The sequence below is a fragment of the Bactrocera neohumeralis genome, chromosome 4, assembly GCF_024586455.1.
Source record: "Bactrocera neohumeralis isolate Rockhampton chromosome 4, APGP_CSIRO_Bneo_wtdbg2-racon-allhic-juicebox.fasta_v2, whole genome shotgun sequence".
Lineage (NCBI taxonomy): Eukaryota > Metazoa > Arthropoda > Insecta > Diptera > Tephritidae > Bactrocera > Bactrocera neohumeralis.
The window spans coordinates 73,852,804-73,872,142 of NC_065921.1; the positions used below are offsets into that span (position 1 = coordinate 73,852,804).

At 31.3% G+C, this 19,339-nt stretch overlaps 1 protein-coding gene and 1 non-coding gene across 2 annotated transcripts in view; one reads left to right on the forward strand and one right to left on the reverse strand.

The window, feature by feature from the left end:
• Nucleotides 1-19,339, reverse strand: part of LOC126756671 (patched domain-containing protein 3) — a 72,330-nt gene that overhangs the window by 11,835 nt on the left and 41,156 nt on the right. Inside the window, 2 exon segments of the mRNA XM_050469907.1 lie at nucleotides 7,965-8,110; nucleotides 8,180-8,313. Coding sequence (XP_050325864.1) covers nucleotides 7,965-8,110; nucleotides 8,180-8,313 — 280 coding nt within the window.
• On the forward strand, nucleotides 5,234-5,305 carry Trnae-uuc (transfer RNA glutamic acid (anticodon UUC)). The gene has a single exon. It is a non-coding gene; the product is annotated as a tRNA-Glu (tRNA).

The following is a 19,339-nucleotide window of genomic DNA, read 5'->3' on the forward strand; positions in this document are numbered from 1 at the left end:
TCTGTTCCTGTTTTTGTTGACAGTTTTCTCGGTCGGAAAGAATTCGGAATGCACTACACCTCGATAATCGTAGAAAACTGTCAAGATAAACTTGATTTTTGACCTCCTTTGATGTGGTTTTTTCGGCTTCAGCTCACCTTTACCAAGATATTCGGCCAACTATCTCTGGGTCGTAAGCATAAAGCTCGTAATAATACGTTTCATGACATCCTGGTAGTCGGAAAGCATTGTTTCATAGAAGCGACGTTGAGTGATCAGTTTCAATTGTTATTATATTTATAGTTCTGTGAGCTCTCATTACCACCGCTTCCCACGCCAAATAACAAAAGACCATTCACTAAAGAATAGCATTAATTCTACATTTATGATATTTTTATTGCTGAAGAAAGCCTGCTTTATAGCATAATTTTCGCACATATTGATGATCAAGCTTCTCTTTTTTTCTTCTTTGTATGCGGAGTAAAAGCGCTTTCAATCAGCAGTCGACACCCATTCATTTCACACCAATGAAAGTGGCAAAGTGGCACGATAACACCGTTGTGCGATGAATCAAGAAATTTAGAGGAAAATGAGATATTGCTCACATGCCAGTTAAAGCAGTTAAAGCCGATTGCAAGACGAGTTCACCAAATAAATTTCACTTTAGAATTAAATACTATGTCTACACTTCAATTATTATATTAAATAATGTGCAACATCTAGCATCTAGTGTAGAATGTGTGGCAATGTGAGGAAAACTAAGCCTAACGGTATTAACATAATATATAGTAAGAGTGTGTGATTATTATAACTATATTGAAAGCGCGAGGCATGAATCATTTCCATGCCATAAATCATTTATGAATTGAAGAAGAATTTGAAAATTGCTGAAGCTTAAATTTTCATTATTTTTTATACCCAGGCGCAATTTTTGAGCAGCAGTTAAGGAGATCAAAATGTATTAGTAGTAGGGTATACTCCAATGATCTCAAAATCTGTCTCTCTATCCGACTACCAAACTCAGTCAGCAGCTTCAAAGCATATGTAAAGAAGATTTCTGGATTTTTGTTTAATAACTATGGGAGAATATCGGCGAAGCTTCCATATACACACACAGCCAGGCGGTATCGTTGAACTTGTCGACATCGCAGATTAACTCCAACGTAATCAAAAATTGCAGGCATGCTTTTATCCCTCACTGCTCAACCTCATTATAATAAGCTAGTAGTTAATTACGTCTAAATATCTTGGAACCAGTATTGATAACAACACAGTCAGCCTCGAAATTCAACGCAGAATAACTATTGCCAACAGGTGCTACTTCGGACTGAGTGGCCAATTGAGAAGTAATCGTGCGATTGAAAAAACTTCAGTTCTTAGAGTATTCGATGCAGTATCCGTCGGTGGAAGCAGAGGAAGATGAAGACCTCAACTCCGTTGGAAAGGCTAGGTGGAGAAGCACCTTCGTTCGCTGAAGCACCTGAGTGCTGCTACCCGGCAAGCAGTGTTCCATTGCTTAAGAGCTGCCTTAGCTATGATAACACAAAAATCTCTAAGTAACGTACTACGGCGCACGGAGCAATAGCCGGTCACTTGGTAAATAAAAAATTATACAAATTATATTCATGTCACACTGACAATCACAGTGGCATTTCTGTTTTGTGTTTTTGCTCACTTGAATGACGTGCGAATGTTGCAAACTTTTGGCGTTTGTGTCTACAATGGCTGCACTCGCTACTATTGTCGCCTTAACTTGCATCATTTAACCGATTGTTATAGCGAATTTAGTTGATTTACGCTCAATTGCTTGTAATCTGGGCGCAGAATATTGCAACGTACTGACGTATCACAAGACTGCGTCGCTTTAGTGCAGCAAATCTTTCAAGTCGCCGTTGCGGCATTAGTCACCGGTGGTGTGCGCGCGTACACCACATCTCAAGCGCAAATAAAAAATGACATGACATATTTATTATAATTGCAACAAGTTGCTATTGCAACACCTCTAACAAAAAACAGAAAAAAAATTATACAAAAAGAAACAAAAACAGAAACAGAAACAGAAAAAGAAAACAGATATTTTCTTTAATTTGCATATTTTTACAAACAGAAAAACCGTTTGGCATTCCAATTGGCGCGATGTTGGTCAACGCGCTGACCGCTTGACGTTGTCAGGAAGTTGTTGCACGCAAGCAAGGCTTACCATTAAATTTTCGTTATCTTTTTGTATCTTTGTTGGTTTTTTGAATAATTATTAGGCGATTGCTTGTATGATCGCTGGCAGTTGTGTTTTTGTTGATTACACTTGTTATTATCGCGTTCAAATATGTATTGTGTGTATATTAGGGTGGGTCAAAAAAAACAGATGGCTCGCCAAGCTTTTCAATACTTACAGCAAACGACGCATAACACTCAAATAGTGTTCTTTGTGAACAGTCCAGCCGGTCGAAAGAAATTCGGAGTACATCACAACTCAATAATCGAACAAAACTTTCACCATAACCTCAATTTTTCTTCTGGTTTGACGTGTTTTTTTTTGGCTTCAGCTCACCTTTGTCACTATATTCGACCGTTTGATCGTCTGTCCGAGTCGTAAGCATAGATCCAAAACTCATTGGCAGTAATAATACTTTTCATGACATCTTGGTAGTCCGAAAGCATTGCTTCGCAGACGTTAACACGACGCTGTTGTTCGAAAAAATTGAGTGATTTTGGAAAGAACCGTGGTTTCAATTTTCTTATTCCCAAATGATGTTTCAAAATGGTTTTAACTGATCCCTCCGATATTCCAATGATGCCAGCAAGAACTCTGACTGTTAATCGTCAATTGTCAAGCAGCAATTCTGTTATTTTATTGACGTATTGATCATCAGTTGATGCTGATAGGCGTCCTGGTTCGTCATCAACGCGTTCTCGACCTTCTTTGAATGATGTGTACCAAACAAAAACACTTGATCGCGACAAGCAATCATCACCCAAGCCTTTTTCATTATTTGGAACGTTTTGGCACCAAAAATACGCTTCTGCCCACACAATATAAAGGAACTTCTTTCTTGAATAATTTCACTCATCTGCAAAGATCTTCGTATGCACTTTATGTCCATCAGAAAGACAGGCGACACTAATAATTATTTAGATATGACATTTGGTGCATATCAACCTAGAGAAGAAATATTTCGAAGAAAGGTTTTTACGCGAAATTGAAATTGCAAAGTCTTACTACTTTTTGCCCACAGTTGGAAGCGAGCTAACAATTTTTCTATCTGCTAAAAAGAAAATAATAAAAACCGTTAAGCGGTGGACTGGAGCGCGGTTCTTAGTGATGTTTAGCAAGCGAAAATAAAACATTCACATCTTTTCGACCCACCCTAATCTATATATATATATATACTTGTAAATGGTATGCACCTGCTTTTCTACAAAATGCTGTCAAATGTTTAGATAGACAAATTGCACTGTGGAAGTGGCGTCTTTTCGCAATCAGCACATTTTTTAATACATACCAAACATATGCATTACTCCGTAGATATATATTTACTTCTTATACATATGTTGATACAATTGCAATAATGGAAGTCGCAGCAGTTGTTGCAATTATATATATACTTCAAGCAAATAAATTTGCAATTCATCGACAAATCACTTAACTTAATTCTTATATGAGCGTTGTGAAAAATATATAAAACTTTGAGTGTGAACTGGCGAAAAAACTTTATTCTAAAACTTGAAGCAAGGTCAGCTTGCAGTTCTTCGAACAGATTATTGCACATAGCAGTGGCACGAGTACGACTTGCCAACTTAATCGCTTAATTTTTAGGTATTTGGCGAGAAATAATATTTATATGAAAAGTTAGCTTGGCTTTAATCCATTTTGGCATTTCGATGTCCTATAAATGGCTGTATTAAGTTTGCCCAGATGCTGCTAATACGCAGAAAGAAGCGTCAGAGATCATTTGAAATGAACATATATAGTATAGTAAATACAAATGAACAGCGTGAGGAACCGAGTTGACTTAGCCGTCTTTTTCTTGATATATAAACGCCAACCAGTCCCTAAGTTTTTTGATAGCAATCTGAAATTTTGTGCTGTTCTTATTAAACTAGATATTAAGACAGCATTTGGCATGGATTATTACCCTAAGTAATGCTAAAGTAAAGTAAAAAGGGTAAATGAGAGCAACTACTACAATTGGCCACTGCCAAACTCAAAACTAACAATTCGCCTGGCCCGGACAGAAACCCAGCAGAAAATAATCGGCGCAGAACGACTTGCAGTACTCTTAAACGTGTACAACGCCTGCCTCGAAGCTGGAATATTTCCTGAAGTTTGGAAGAAACAACGACTTGTTCTAATCAGCAAGGGAAAAGGGGATCCCAGCTTGCCATCAGCATACCGCTCACTATGGAAGCTCGACACAGCGGGAAATCGCTATGAAAGACTACTTAAACCTAAACTGGAAGCGGCCATCACTGAAGCTGACGAGCTTCGACAGCACAGTTTTAAGCCCGGAAGGTCAACTTTAGGCGCCAACCCACCCTTAATACAAGCGAAGTTGGCGAATTTAGAGCCTCGAAACGACTTCAATAGCGCGAGATGGCCGGACATGATCGACGCTTTAGAAAAATAGTTTAGAATTCTCGATTATCTCAATGCTGTGATCCGGCGCTATCTTTGTAACAGAATGACAGGAGCTGCATAAGGGTTCGCGGACAACATAGCACAAAAAGCTATGAATTACCTAGGCCTATGTTACGCAATTGACCGAATAAAGAAAGGCAAAGCTTTCTTTCACTTGTCAGTAGAATTTGCTGGAAGTGTTATAAATTTTCTTTTGATTTTTGATTATATCAATTGTTTAAACGGTTCGCTGCTCACCCAGTTGAGGCAAAGGTTCGTAGAATCCCGAATAAGCGATTTTTCCCTGCTTTTGGTTTCCTTTAAAACAAGCCGCTCTAATGTATTTACATATGTATTATATATTAAAGTTAATAATTTTCTAAAATCAAAGCGAAGTAATTCTGAGGAAAACTACGCTCCGTTTTTAAACACAAACAACAAAATTAGCTTATTTTGTCTGCTAGTTTGTAATTTTATTTCTAATTTATTCTTAGCTGCCCAAAATTAAGCTTTTTTGTCATGATTTATATTATATAGTAGATAATATATTATAGTATATAATATAAATAATAATGTAGCATTCCAAAATAACGCTGACATAAGTTGAAAAACTGTATTTTAGCTCGGAAACTTTATCCCTCCCATATGGTCTAGTGGCTAGGATATCTGGCTTTCACCCAGAAGGCCCGGGTTCGATTCCCGGTATGGGAAATTTTTTTGCTCCCATTTCTTAAAAGACAAGCTTCATACTTTTCTACTTATTGTATTTTTATATTTTATTTTAATTTCTATTTTGCTTAATTTTTCATTCAAAGTTTAAAGGATGACTTGTGTTTATGACTATAGAAATTTAGGTTTAATTTTTGATTACTGTATTAATATTTTTAAATTATAATTAGATTTCACTTCCATTAGATTTTAATTGGGTTAAATTCAAATTTTTAAATTAATATAATAATAATTATTTTAACTATTTATTTATTTTAATTAAATGTTTGTGTAATATATATATATATATTAATTAATTTGTTTAGTAATATAATAATAATATTTAATTGGGTTTAATTAAAATTATTAAATAAATTACATATAATTATTTTTATTGGTTTATATTTGTTTAATTTTTATTATATTTTAATAAATCTTATTGATTTAATATTAATTTAACTGATTTTTAGTAATTTTAATTAAATTAAATTAAATTTAAAATTTAATTTTTAAGTTCTATATTATAACTTTTTTATTTGATAGATAAATTTTAATTTAACGTGCGGAGATATTTTTGAAGCGGAGTAATATAAATTAAAACAACATTAAAACAACAAATTTAATTGCCCAAGTTTTATATTATTATTTTTAAATGTATTTAATTTACTTTATTTGATTTTATTGTAATTTATTAAATAAAAACATATAGTTTTCTTAATTAATTTATATTTGTTTAATTTTAATTAATTTTATTGATTTAATGATTAATTTAACTGGCTCATCGCAGAAAACGAGAAAAGACGCGGACTTTTTAGCGGCGGGCGACAAGTAATGTATTTAATTTACTTTATTTGATTTTATTGTAATTTATTTCAAAACATATAATTATCTTAATTAGTTTATATTTAACTTTTTATTTTTATTGATTTAATATTAATTTCTGATTTTTAGCAATTTTAATTTTAAATTTTTAATTTTTAGTTTTATATTATTATTTTTTAAAATGTATTTAATTTACTTTATTTGATTTTATTGTAATTTAAGATATATTATTTTATATACTTAATATTTTTAAAATTTAAGTTATGTATTTTATATATTTAATTTAATTTAATTTATATATTTATTTAGCAATAATTATTTTATAATATTTGATTAATTTTAATTAAAATATTTTTCGCATATGTTTTTAATTAATGTATTTAATTTTTTAATTAATTTAATTAATCTACTTTATTTAATTTTATTGTAATTTATGATGTATTCTACTTAAGTCTATGTAATTTAATTTGGATTAATGAAATAATGTATTTATTTAATTTTAATTATTTTATAATATTTGATTAATTTTATTTTAAATATATATGTAATATACTTATTAATTAACATAACATATTTTATTTTTTCATTTAATTAATTTTATTTTATATAATACATATTTTTATTTATTTATAAAGTAACCTTTATAAATATAATTAATTTTAATTAGTAATAATTAATATTACTTTTATACAAAATTAAATTAAATTTTGCAATTGAATAAAATGAATAATAATTTATTGAATAAAAATTTGATTAATTTTAATTAAAATATTTTTCGCATATGTTTTTAATTAATGTATTTAATTTTTTAATTAATTTAATTTAATTAATCTACTTTATTTTATTTTATTGTAATTATGATGTATGTACATATTCTACTTAAGTCTATTTAATTTAACTTGGATTAATGAATTAATGTATTTATTTAATATTAATTATTTTATAATATTTGATTAATTTTATTTTAAACATATATGTAATATACATATTAATTAACATGACTTTTTTTTCATTTAATTAATTTTATTTTATTTTTACTAATGTTTTTATATTTAAAGTAACCCTTATAAATATAATTAATTTTAATTAGTAGTAATTATTATTACTTTTATACAATATTAAATTAAATTTTGCAATTGCATAAAATGAATAATAATTTATTGAATAAAAATTATTAATATTTATAAAATATTTTTAAATATATGATTTTTATTAATGTATTTAATTTTTTAATTAATTTAATTTAATTAATATACTTTATTTTATTTTATTATAATTTAATGTATATATTTAATTAAGTCTATTTAATATTAACTTGGATTAATGAATAAATGTATTTAAATTTAATACTAATTATTTTATAATATTTGATTAATTTTATTTTATATACTATATATTTTTATTTATTTATAAATTAATTTATAAATATATATTAATTTTAATTAGTAATAATTAATATTACTATTTATAAAATTAATTAAAAATTTATATTTAAATTAATAAAAATTTAAATAAATTTGTAATCACATATTGTTAATTTTTATTACGATTACTGCATTGTTGTTATCGCGGTTAGTATTCGCGACAATAAGCACGTAATTATCGTGTATTGTTCGGTTATTCTATACAAGTACCAATATTTGTAAGTATGTGTGCAAAAATATTACACATTTTTAACCGGAAAGAGCGAGTAATTAGTTAAATTGACAAACATTACTAAACTTCTTTCTTACAACACAAACTTTGACGACTGTATTCGTAAATAGTTTTCAACTCATATTCTACTTGTTTATTATTTCTAAAAATTTTTTATACTCAATATCACCATTTAAACACTCACCCGGTCTAGTTATGCGTCCCACATTAAATCTATGCGTGTAATTGACTTTGAAATAGTTTTCGACAACAGCGCGTTCAGCCTTACCCTCTCCATTGATAGGGGAAAATAAATATTCGGGATCGATTTGATATTTTAGCTGTTGGTAGCTGCAAGGAGAGCATAAGCATTTAAGGTTATTTTTTGTCAAGGCCATTTTATATTGTATAACAACTTACCCAGTCATGCAGAGCATGGTCAACAGCACTGGTATTATGATAAAATAGCCAGGATGTTTCGCAATTAAAACGCCCAAATGATAGAAGGATTTATTTAACATTTTATCCACCCAATATATACAGGCACACCGCATCTGTATCAAGAAAAAAAGAAGAGTTTAAGATATGATAAGTTAATGTTGATCAAAAATATTAGTTAAAATATAATTTAATGTTAATTATAATTATATAGTAATGAGGAATTAATTTTTTTAAATTTATTGGTATTTTAACAGAAAATATTTCAAATTTTGAGGGTTCATATTATTATCTTTTATAATAATTATTGTAACCATAACAGCAATACCTTTGACCTAAGCAATTTGTAATTGCATGAAATAACTTTGTACACTTTTTTGAATTAGACTTTCAGCATTTTAGTTTTCAATTTTATCTGCCATTCTCTACCCTTCCACAAGTGCAATCAAATAATTTACTCATTAAAAGTCTAGATTCCGCATTGAACTCAGCTGGCTAAGCACATTGCGTGCTATTTAGTTGTGAGGTCGTCAATTATAGGCGCTAAACGCACAGACTTCAAGTCTGAGCTACGCGCCCTTTAGCGCGTCGTGCGCACGCACCGACTGGCGTAACGTATGACGCCGCTAGAGGCTTTGTGTCATCAGTGTCATCATTCAGTGACTTGAGTGCATGATGTTGCTATTTTTGTGATTTTTTATAAATGCAAGGACGTTAAAAGTAATTTACCAAGTACCTGAGAGTATATACCGCAGTGTCTAATTGAATGGAGCGGAAAATAGTTCACTCAACTGCTTGAGTAATTGTCTCTAAATAATATTTGTTGGTAGTAGTGCTCACCTATGAAATATAGTCATAGCGATATGTATGTATTGTATACATGTTTATATTGAACCCCTGTAGGAAAGTTTATGGACTTTATACATATGCTGCTGTTTAAAAATCAACTCTAAATTATTATATCAAAATAAAAAATCAGTCCTGTTAGAATTAAAATATAAACTTCTGGATGTCCAAAGAATCAAAATAAATGTTGGTATAGAATAGGATCTCCCCCTCCTGCCGAGTCGAAAAAAGAAGTATTTAAATTTCGATCTGTTAATAATACCAGCTTTTTGTAGGTTGTGACTTGAAGTTATTACAGCTTGAAGTTGACTGCAGAAATCCGATGTCAAAAAGTCTCCAAATATCACTGAATTTTGCGAAAAAATTTAGATAGCTATCTAATTTTGCTCAAAACAGTCAGCATTCATTAAAATTATTTTATTTTTATGCTAATACAGCAAGAACAGAGCCTCGTAAGTATGTCTCGCAACACTAAATTATATCAGTTCACTTATGTATGTGGCAACTCTACCACTCTGTGAAAATAATGGTTACTTTACTGGTTATATCCACTTGCACACCCTAAAAATTTGCAATTTTGTGAATTTTTTTTTGAAGAATTATTTTATTTATGTAATTTGAGAATCAAAATTTCATTTTGAAAAAAATTTGGGTTTCCGGTTTCGAGTCAGCAATTTTTAAGGCGAAGTTTTTAGTGATTATAAAATTTTTTCAAGAGTTTTTGAGCTATAACAATGCAATTCATTATTATACTATAGATATTTTGTCAGAATCCGTCAGACTTTATCACATATCTCCCAGACCCACATGTCTCCCAGACTATATCACATATCTCTCATGCAACGGATTATTCGTATTTTTTAAACTTCGTCTTCAAAATCGGCGACTCGAAACCGGTTTTAGCCCCATAGTTTCTTAGGCAAAGTTGTTCAGCATGATCCATTCATCAGTTTAATTAAAGAAAACAATTTTCAATCGCTAACTTTCAGTTAGTATTTTGCTACTGGGTGGCTCACTTACTTACTTTATGCTTCCATGCTTTGATAGAGCTAGGCAAAGTTGTTCAGCATGATCCTAATGAAATTTCCCTCACTTGCGATTAAAAAAAAAAAATTCAAACCCCAACTTTTAGTTAACATTTTCCTACTGGGTGCCTTACTTACTCACCTCTATGCTGCCATGCTTCGATTGCGCTTTTAGCTTTGTCTATGCCTACGTACTTGAACACCCTTTTAAATCATGAAGGTGCTCATTTTATCGGCCAGCCAAGCATGCTAAACAATTTTCTTTGCATTCATCTTATAAAAAGGCTCGTGTGTGCTTACAATATGAGCACTTTGCATTTTTTATTTAATAATGTTTTGTATATATGCATGCGTGTAACAAGTATTGCACATATGCTTTTTAATATAAAGTGATTTCATGTACAAATTCAGAGGTTATCAACACGATATAATTATTATTTTTAAGCAATTGCTAGCTAATGGCCGCTTCAAAGCCATTTTGTATCGAGTTGACTGACAACTTTAACCATTTTGTTTGTATGCGCTGCATTAAGAGACTTTATAAAGTTATTGAAAATATTTTTAAGTATATTCACTACCAAATATTTTGTTAAAAAAGTGAGAATAGAGCGCTGAATGTAGCGTATCTCAAGGGCCGAATCATTGCCTTATATTTTCAGGAAATAATTTGAGGTGAGATTTGTGTACTTTCTGGGTGCCGTACTGCCTTCGACTAAGTCTTGATTTTGATTAAAAATTAACCACCTTTAAGTATAGATTTTTAAAAATTATTGCTTAGCACTTTTTCCAGTAATATCTTCTATACTATAGAGGGTTGCCGACTTCCGTTTACACCCTCCCGTTTAAGTAAGTTTAAAATAAAATCACAGTCAGCTGAGTTTTCTGCTTGTTACACTTCATGTTTATGTAAATAACGCTCAAAAGAGTTCTGCTAACTTTCAAATGAAATAAAAATTACTTCTAATAAGTTACAGTTAGCTGCTGGCAATTTATTGCAAAGTGATTGTGTAAAATGGACACCTCAAGGTTATCAAGCAATTCATGACTTATCGCAGCTCAGCCGTTATGGTGCATAATAAAAACGAACAATCAAGAAATCAAAAATATTTCATTTTTATTATTTTAAAACTCTTACATAAGTACATTATCAAATAATATAGTTATGATTTCTTTAACTCTTTGCTTTCGAGCACTTTGTCATAACACTTATGGCAGACGTATGTGCGATTATTGCCAGCAATTAAAAGTTTAATGGACTATTAAGAGAATTAAAAAATATTTGCTGTCAAGATGCATGCAATGCTAACGATTCTCAATTAGCAGAGAATTTTTTTACATTTTAAGAAAAAAAAAAACAGCAAAAAAAAAATGGCAAAACATCGCATAAACAAAAGAAGCATTTCTCATAGGATAAATATTACAGATTCTTTGGAACTCCATGATCTGTCAGGAGGCCTATTCTGTAACTCGATTCGAAAATGTATTCTATTCGAAATTCGGATCTACTTTATCATTATGCGAAAGTTGTACCACCCTGTGCCAGAAAAAATACGTACAATATTCGTTTTTGCTTTCTACAACTCAAAAGCTAACGAATATTTTATTCGAAAATTGGGTTGAAAATCCGAAAATCGAGTTACAGAATATAAAAAATCCGAATTCGAGTAAATTGATTTTTGAATCGAGTTACAGAATAGGCCCCCAGAGTTCTTAGTCGATCTTTAGTGCTGCCAGAGAAAAATTATTTAATATACAAAGCAGGGCTTTCAGTCCAGTGATAAAGTGATGAAGGCGAGAACGTAAAACCCGATCAAAATATGCAACTTTGATAAGACTTCGAATAGTTGCCAGACCATATACAACTTTTTGGGCATTCAAATTAAAAGAGCTTACATTCATAACGACAAAAAACATTTTATGTTGTATATTTAGTATGGTACTAAGTATCATATATCGAAAAATTTTACCCCGAACTTTTCTTTTGTGAGGGATAATGATTGTGAGCAAGTGCAGTAAACATTTTCACGTCTATATCGAAGTTCAGAAGAGAGTAGGAGGTAGAGTATGCAGTCAGGAGCTTCCTACAACTGTAGTTTAAGACTACCACACGACTGTAGCGCCATTCAAGCGAAGGTGGCTTTTATCAACATAGCACTAGAAGTACTGCTCCGAAGTGCATCTTCTTTCTGGCGTCGAGGTCGTTCACTATGCGCTCAAAATTAGTCAAGAAGTGAGTAGCTTCTTCGATATTAAATTTGTATGGATGCCCAGCCACAGCGGAATCGCCGGAAACTGCAAAGACGATGAGCTTGTCAGGAAGAGAATCCTTTCTTCAATTGCATGCGATTGGAAGCGAGTCGGTTTTCCGAAGTCTTCTTAAAACCTGGCATTGGACCCTTGGACCTTTGGAGTGAACTCAGCAAGCGCTGCCCAACAACCAAAACTTGTGGGACTCCGGCCCAGCGTGAACTGTAAGAAGTCATCCGAACTACTGATCCCTAGCAAGTCAAACGTTGTTATTGTAGGGGTCCCGACTGGACACGATCCAAAAGATTCATATGCGGTTCGGTTGAATATATTGTCGGACGCTCTTTGCCAAAGCTGTGTGGAGGAAGGCGAGGTGGAATCATGTTGACACTTGTTCCTCCATTTTTTCAGTTTGGGATTGAAATATGTTTCTCGGTGGACGCACTTTCACGAACCAAGCAAGGTTGCTGGGATTGTTAATAATGCCCTTAATAAATGTGTGATAAGCTCAAACCGCTTCGTTGATCTATGAGGATCTGGTGATCCGCTTTTAGGAGTTTTTAGGTAAGACAGGGAACGAATATCTTTCCAAATGCTATTCAACGATTTTGGATTGGCGCTAATCTTATTCCTAACTTATACTACATTTCAACATTTCCAACTTATCAAGTTTTTTTTAGTTTCGGACTAATAGTGCAGGTTCCCGAATGGTCTCAGTTCAACATAATTCACTCAGCGATACCAAAAACAGGCCTGGGGCGTTTAATTATTGATATTTGGATTGCTTAGAACATTTGTTTCATGGACTCATATTCTTTATTTGCTCATATCTCAAATTAATAAAAGGGTTTCGAAATTGAGTTCTAAGTGTTAAACATATTTTTCAACTTCAGAAGAAACAACGCAGTGATCTATCAGCTGATTGTCATACTAGGTATGTGCAAACATCAGCCAGACTCAATTTTCAAGTAAGTCATGAAAGGTTCATTAAATTACAAGGCAGGACAAAAATATTGCACGATTCAAATGTGTATCCGTAATAAAATTTTCAGTAGGAGTATAAACACTACAATGCTCATTGCGGAAGAAAAAATAATTAAATCATATAAAAATTATAAAAAAATTCTAACATCTTCCTGCAATTTGCATCTTTAAATCAAATGACACATACTAAAATATTTTCGCGCCATTTTAATTGTGCCCAACTTATGCAAAAATTATTTGATTTCAAGGTAGATAAGCCGTCAAGTCGCTTTAGGAACGCACGAGTGACAATGATTACAAAATTTTTAAAGCGGAAATGAGACGCTCAAGATTACAAAAAATATCTCGCTTAAATAAACACATAACACTTAATTTTAAATATTGCAGTTGCCAGCATAATCATATTTATAATCGCACTAATAAATAGACAATGTCGCTCACTCATTTGTGTGGCTGTTTTTAATTCGCGGTCGGTTGAATTAGCGCAAATGCGCAGTGTGTGGTTAGCTTCCTGCTGTGAGTGTAGCAAAATGCAAGAAATAAATGTCAGTCGATTTAATTAGACTATGTGATTACATTTATGTTTACATACACGTGAGGAATTGCCACATTTATAAATTTTGCACTTTGCTTTTGTGGCGTCATTAAGTTAGAAAAAGTGGCTTTCATGATGAGCTACGCGCGGCGATTCCCAGAATTTTTTGCTGTTTTTACTTGGTTAATAACAATAACTTTTTTGTTTTTGTATGTACATATGTAAAGAGAGAGATTAAGGTATTTGCACGCCTTTTTACATTTCAGCACAGAACATAGGGGTTATTCGCTGGTGCTGGTTCTGCACTATTAACTTCTTCTTCTTCTTAGATATTACATTGTGCGCTTGACAGTTAGTTCAAAGTTTAATATACATATACATATATGGTTCATATCGAACTACTATAACATATAGCTGCCATACAAACTGACCGTTCAAAATCCAATCCTTGTAAGGAAAACTTTTTTATTTGTAAGATATCTGCACAAAATTTGACAAAGTTTATTATCCAAGGCAGCAGTATAATCTCTGAAGAAATTGTTCAAATCGAACCCCTATAACATATAGCTGCCATACAAACTGACTGTTCAAGTCCCAGTCGTTGTATGAAAAACTTTTTTATATGATGAGATATCTTCACCAAATTCGGTACAAATAATTGTACAAGACAGTGCTTTAATATCCGAAGAAATTGCTCAGATCGAAATACTATAACATATAGCTGCCATACAAACTGACCGTTCAAAATCCAATCCTTGTAAGGAAAACTTTTTTATTTGATGTGATATCTGCACAAAATTTGACGAAGATTATTATCCAAAGCAGCGGTATAATCTCTGAAGAAATTGTTCAAATCAAACCCCTATAACATATAGCTGCCATACAAACTGAACGATCGAAATTTGGTTCTTATATGAAAAATTTTTTTATTTGATGACATATCTTCATCAAATTCAGCACAGCTAATTATCTAAAGCAGCGCTTTAATCTCCGAAGAAATTGTTCAGTTCGAACTACTATAACATATAGCTGTCATACAAACTGACCGTTCAAAATCCAATCCTTGTGTGGAAAACTCTTTTATTTTGATAAGATATCTGCACAAAATTTGACAAAGATGATTATCCAAGATATGATATCCAGCAGTATAATCTCTGAAGGAATTGTTCAAATCAAACCAATATAACACATAGCTGCCATACAAATTGACCAACCAAAATCAAGTTTTGTATGTAATCTCTTGTACTTGTGAAGGATTTGTGAAAGATTTTTGTTTTTTTTCTTCTTATCTTTATTCAACCCTAAACTATTTCAAAAATTTCCAAAAATTGCAAAAATAACAACACATTGTTTTTGTAAATTCAACGTAGCTGCTGTTTACTACTTCATATACAATAAAAAAGCTACAGCACACACACTCAAAGACATGCAGGCATGTGTTATAAAGATCACCTTGACTCCGCTCAAATTACTGCACCGCAAATTAATTCACCGACATTTATCAACAAATCAAAATGTTAATACTTATTACTTCCTAAGAGACGGCGCACTGAGGCCAAAATTAGGCAAAAAGTGGCATATAAAAGCGCTTTTATCAAATTGCCTTAATGTCAGCTAATCATAAGCGAGAAAAACAAGCTGAAACAAATATTTTGCCTGACCTTGCCGCCGTGTGCTAAAAAGCGGCAGCAATTTATATATTTATGTAAATATTTATATTATTATTTGTTGTTGATTTATTTACATATTAATGTAGTTAACCCTTTTTGTAAACCCTGTATATTTTCCTGATTTTTTTTAAACTAATGATCTTATCAAACCGACTTTTTTGAATCAACTATGAAGTAAAGTGAGTTTCACCCTAAAAGTGTCAGCGTGCCTTCATAATTTCTTTTGTCGGCAACCGAAAGACGCCTCGTTTAAGCAACAACAACCAAAAATTATTATTACATAACTTGCGTTTGAACGATTACATTTTTTGACTGTGGTTGTACGCCTCTTTAAAGCTCGCAATTATTATGGTTTCTACCTTTTTTGAAGCCTGCTGATTATTCACTTGCTTTCTTTAATAATTTCATAACTTTTTTTGTTTTATTGCCTCTACTAATTCAATGTAAACTTTCTGTTACACCCATTCACAGGCAAGCTTATCATTATTTATAATTTTTTTAACTTTTGTGACCTTCCTACTTTGCGCCTTTTTTGATAAAAATAAAAATTGCAAAATATTTACATGTACCCTACGGTGTGTTGCTTTTACATATTTTTTTTCAAATGTTTAATCAAAATACTTTTTTTTCATGTATTTATAAAATTTAAGACTTCAAAAAAATTATATTAATTTATTGATAGCAAAAACAAAGCATTACAGTAACATTTTTTTAAAACGAAAGAAAATTCTCTACGAAGAAAGAATCATAGCACTATTGTTCATGCGTCAGAAGACAAGTTTGTTGGATGGTTTGTTCGATTCGCTGGAGAGTAGCGTTTGGAGAATCGAAGATAGCTATTAATACATGATAAGAGGTGCTCAAAAGTCAAGCTAAAAAAACGTAAAAAAAGTTCCAGTTCCTGTTCCTGTTCCAAATTTTGCATTTTTAGGACATTGAAACATACCTTTTTTTACGTTTTTTTAGCTTGACTTTTGAGCTTTGTTAAAATAAACTGAAACATTTTTCTGGCAGAAAATAGAACGCTCTACAAAAAGTTATAGCAAATACTTATAATTTCGTACACTTGAAATTTTTAATTTGAATATTTTCAGAATGGTTTACGGTATGTTAATATGTATCACCGAGTTTTTGAGACTGACTGACATTATTTGTTTTTTTGTTTTTTATTCTGAGGAACAACTATTTAACATACAAATTTATTCTATGGATCGAAAAGTTACATAGACATTTGAGCACGAAATAAGCTATTTGCTACATCTTTATTTTATTGACAGATTTTTTTAATTTCCGCAGTGTATATATGTACATTAGGGTGGGTAAAAAAAAAATATATTTTTTTTGGTTTCGTACTCTGAAAAATAGGTTCTGAGACACCTTTAAGAGAGTTTCTCCAGACCATTTTTGAAAAGTAGCTTTTTTAGCTTTCTGATTTCTAATGAGTTTTTTTCATTGAAAATAATCAAATTTTAAGCGTTATTATCTTTTAAACGGTTAGATTTACCAAAAAATCGTTAGAGACTTTTTTGTAGAGCATTGAATTTCCGACTAAATTATTGAAAAGAGATACTTTTTCAAGTAGCTTGAAACGATATTTGCATTTTTCTATCTGAAAATTAGTAAAAAACTAGAGAACCATAAGGCGAAGAACCTTCCCGTTATATTGAAGAACTCATACTTGGATATTCTTTTTTAGAAGAGTCTAAGAATCTATTTACAGAGGTTCAAGCGATTTACCCACCTTAATATACATATTAATTTGTTATTAATTGGTGTATACGCTTATGATATTTTCCAGATGGAAAGAATTGAATTAGAATCGTTAAATAAAACAGATAATTAGCTAAATAATATATATATCTTTATGACGGCTTTGCTTCATGACACGATCAGGCATTACCCTAACGGTGGCCGGCCGCTGTTGAAAAAATTTTACTGGCTAATGAGGTCGAACCCAGTATTAATACAGACATTTGTGAGCCTCACTGTACTCGGCATGCATAAAGAACAGTTTTAAAATGTTTTTCCGCTTGATGCGGCTGGGATCGGAGCTTTTGAAAATATACTTTTAAGCTTCGATTTTTATACAATATTATATAAAAGCTTGCTTAACATTTCTATAGTTTTCAGGACATTTAATAAATAGCTAAAATACAGCTAAATAAGCTTCGAAGGCATTATATATTCTCGTAAATATATACTACACATACTAAAAGAAGAAAAAAACAACTACAGGTAGTTGCATAATTTTCTGAAGAAATCAGAACTTAAAGCAGATATTATTAGTTATTAGTTTTTAAACTTAAATTTTTAAACTTATTAGACAGTAAAAATCGCTTAACAATAATTCTTAAAATTTTTTTGAACAGTTAATTAAAGAGTATATAAAAAATTATTAAATAAAAAGGATTATAGATAAAATTCTAGAATTTAGTTCAGTTAAATAATATCCAGCTTGAGCGGCAAAAACGTGCTACAAGCTTAGTTATTACAATTACATATTAGTTAAGTATGTATGTATGTATGCTGGTGCTTCAATACTTAAGAGGTCACTCCGTTAAGCATGTTTTAACTCACTACTCTAATTTATGCATTAAAAACTTCACTGAAAGTGAAAAGTGTCAACAATTTCAACTTATTTACGCGCAAAGCAGCACTTAATATGCGCAGCTTCAACTAGTTGCAAATGTGTTTGTTTAGGCAAAAGCAGACAAGTCAACTATTTTTTGTTTTGCGCAAGCGCTTGAGTAATTATGCATTTCCAAATGCATTTTTACAGCAACAACTTGTTGAAGCTGCAACATTTTTTTGATTTATTTGAGCTGAATGTTTTTTTTTTTTTTAGCTTAAGGGGTTATATGCACTTGCTAAACCGAAATATCGCGCTTTTTTGTGATTTTTTTTTGTAAGAGTAAATGAATACAAATAATGCGAATTTATGGAATTTATTGTACTTTAATTATCAGCGAATCTTTTTAAAAAGTTTTAGTTTCCCTTAATACCGTAGCTGTTCTATAGAAGAACCTTAGAAGTAAGATTTTTGGCGGTAGAAAATTTTTTTTGCTTAAAATTATATAAATTTATAATTACTAAAGATAACGATCGATGCACAAGTTAAAATTTTTATTCTTGACAAAATAGCGTCTTCTCTTTGGAACCAATATACAAGAACCACTATAGCGCATAGCTGCCATACAAATGGTACGATCAAAATCATGTCCTTCTATAGGAAACTTTTTTATTTGACGAGATAGCTTCATGAAATTTTGGCGAGGATATTTTTCAAAGTTAACGGTACAATATGAGCATAAATTGTTCAAATCTTGCAACTATAGCATATAGGTGACATACAAACTGAACGAACAAAATCATATCGTTGTATAAAAAACTTTTATATTTGACGAGATATCTTCATGAAATTTGGCACGAATATTTTTCAAAGACAACGTTACAATCTGCGAAGAAATTGTTTAAATCGGACTACTATAGCATATAGCTGTCATACAAACAGAATGATCAAAATCATATCGTTGTAAGAAAAACTTTTATATTTGATAAGATATCTTTATAAAATTTGGCAAAAAAATTTCTCAAGGTCAACAGTATAATCTCCGAAGAAATTGTTTAGATCATATCACCATAACATATAGCTGTCATACAAACAGAACGATCGATAAAAATTCTTGTATGGAACACTTTTCATTTGACAAGATATTTTCATGAAATTTGGCACGAATATTTTTCAAAGTCAGTCATATAATCTCCGAAGAAATTTTTTAGATCTGTGCACTGTAGCATATAGCTGTCATACAAACAGAATGATCAAAATCATATC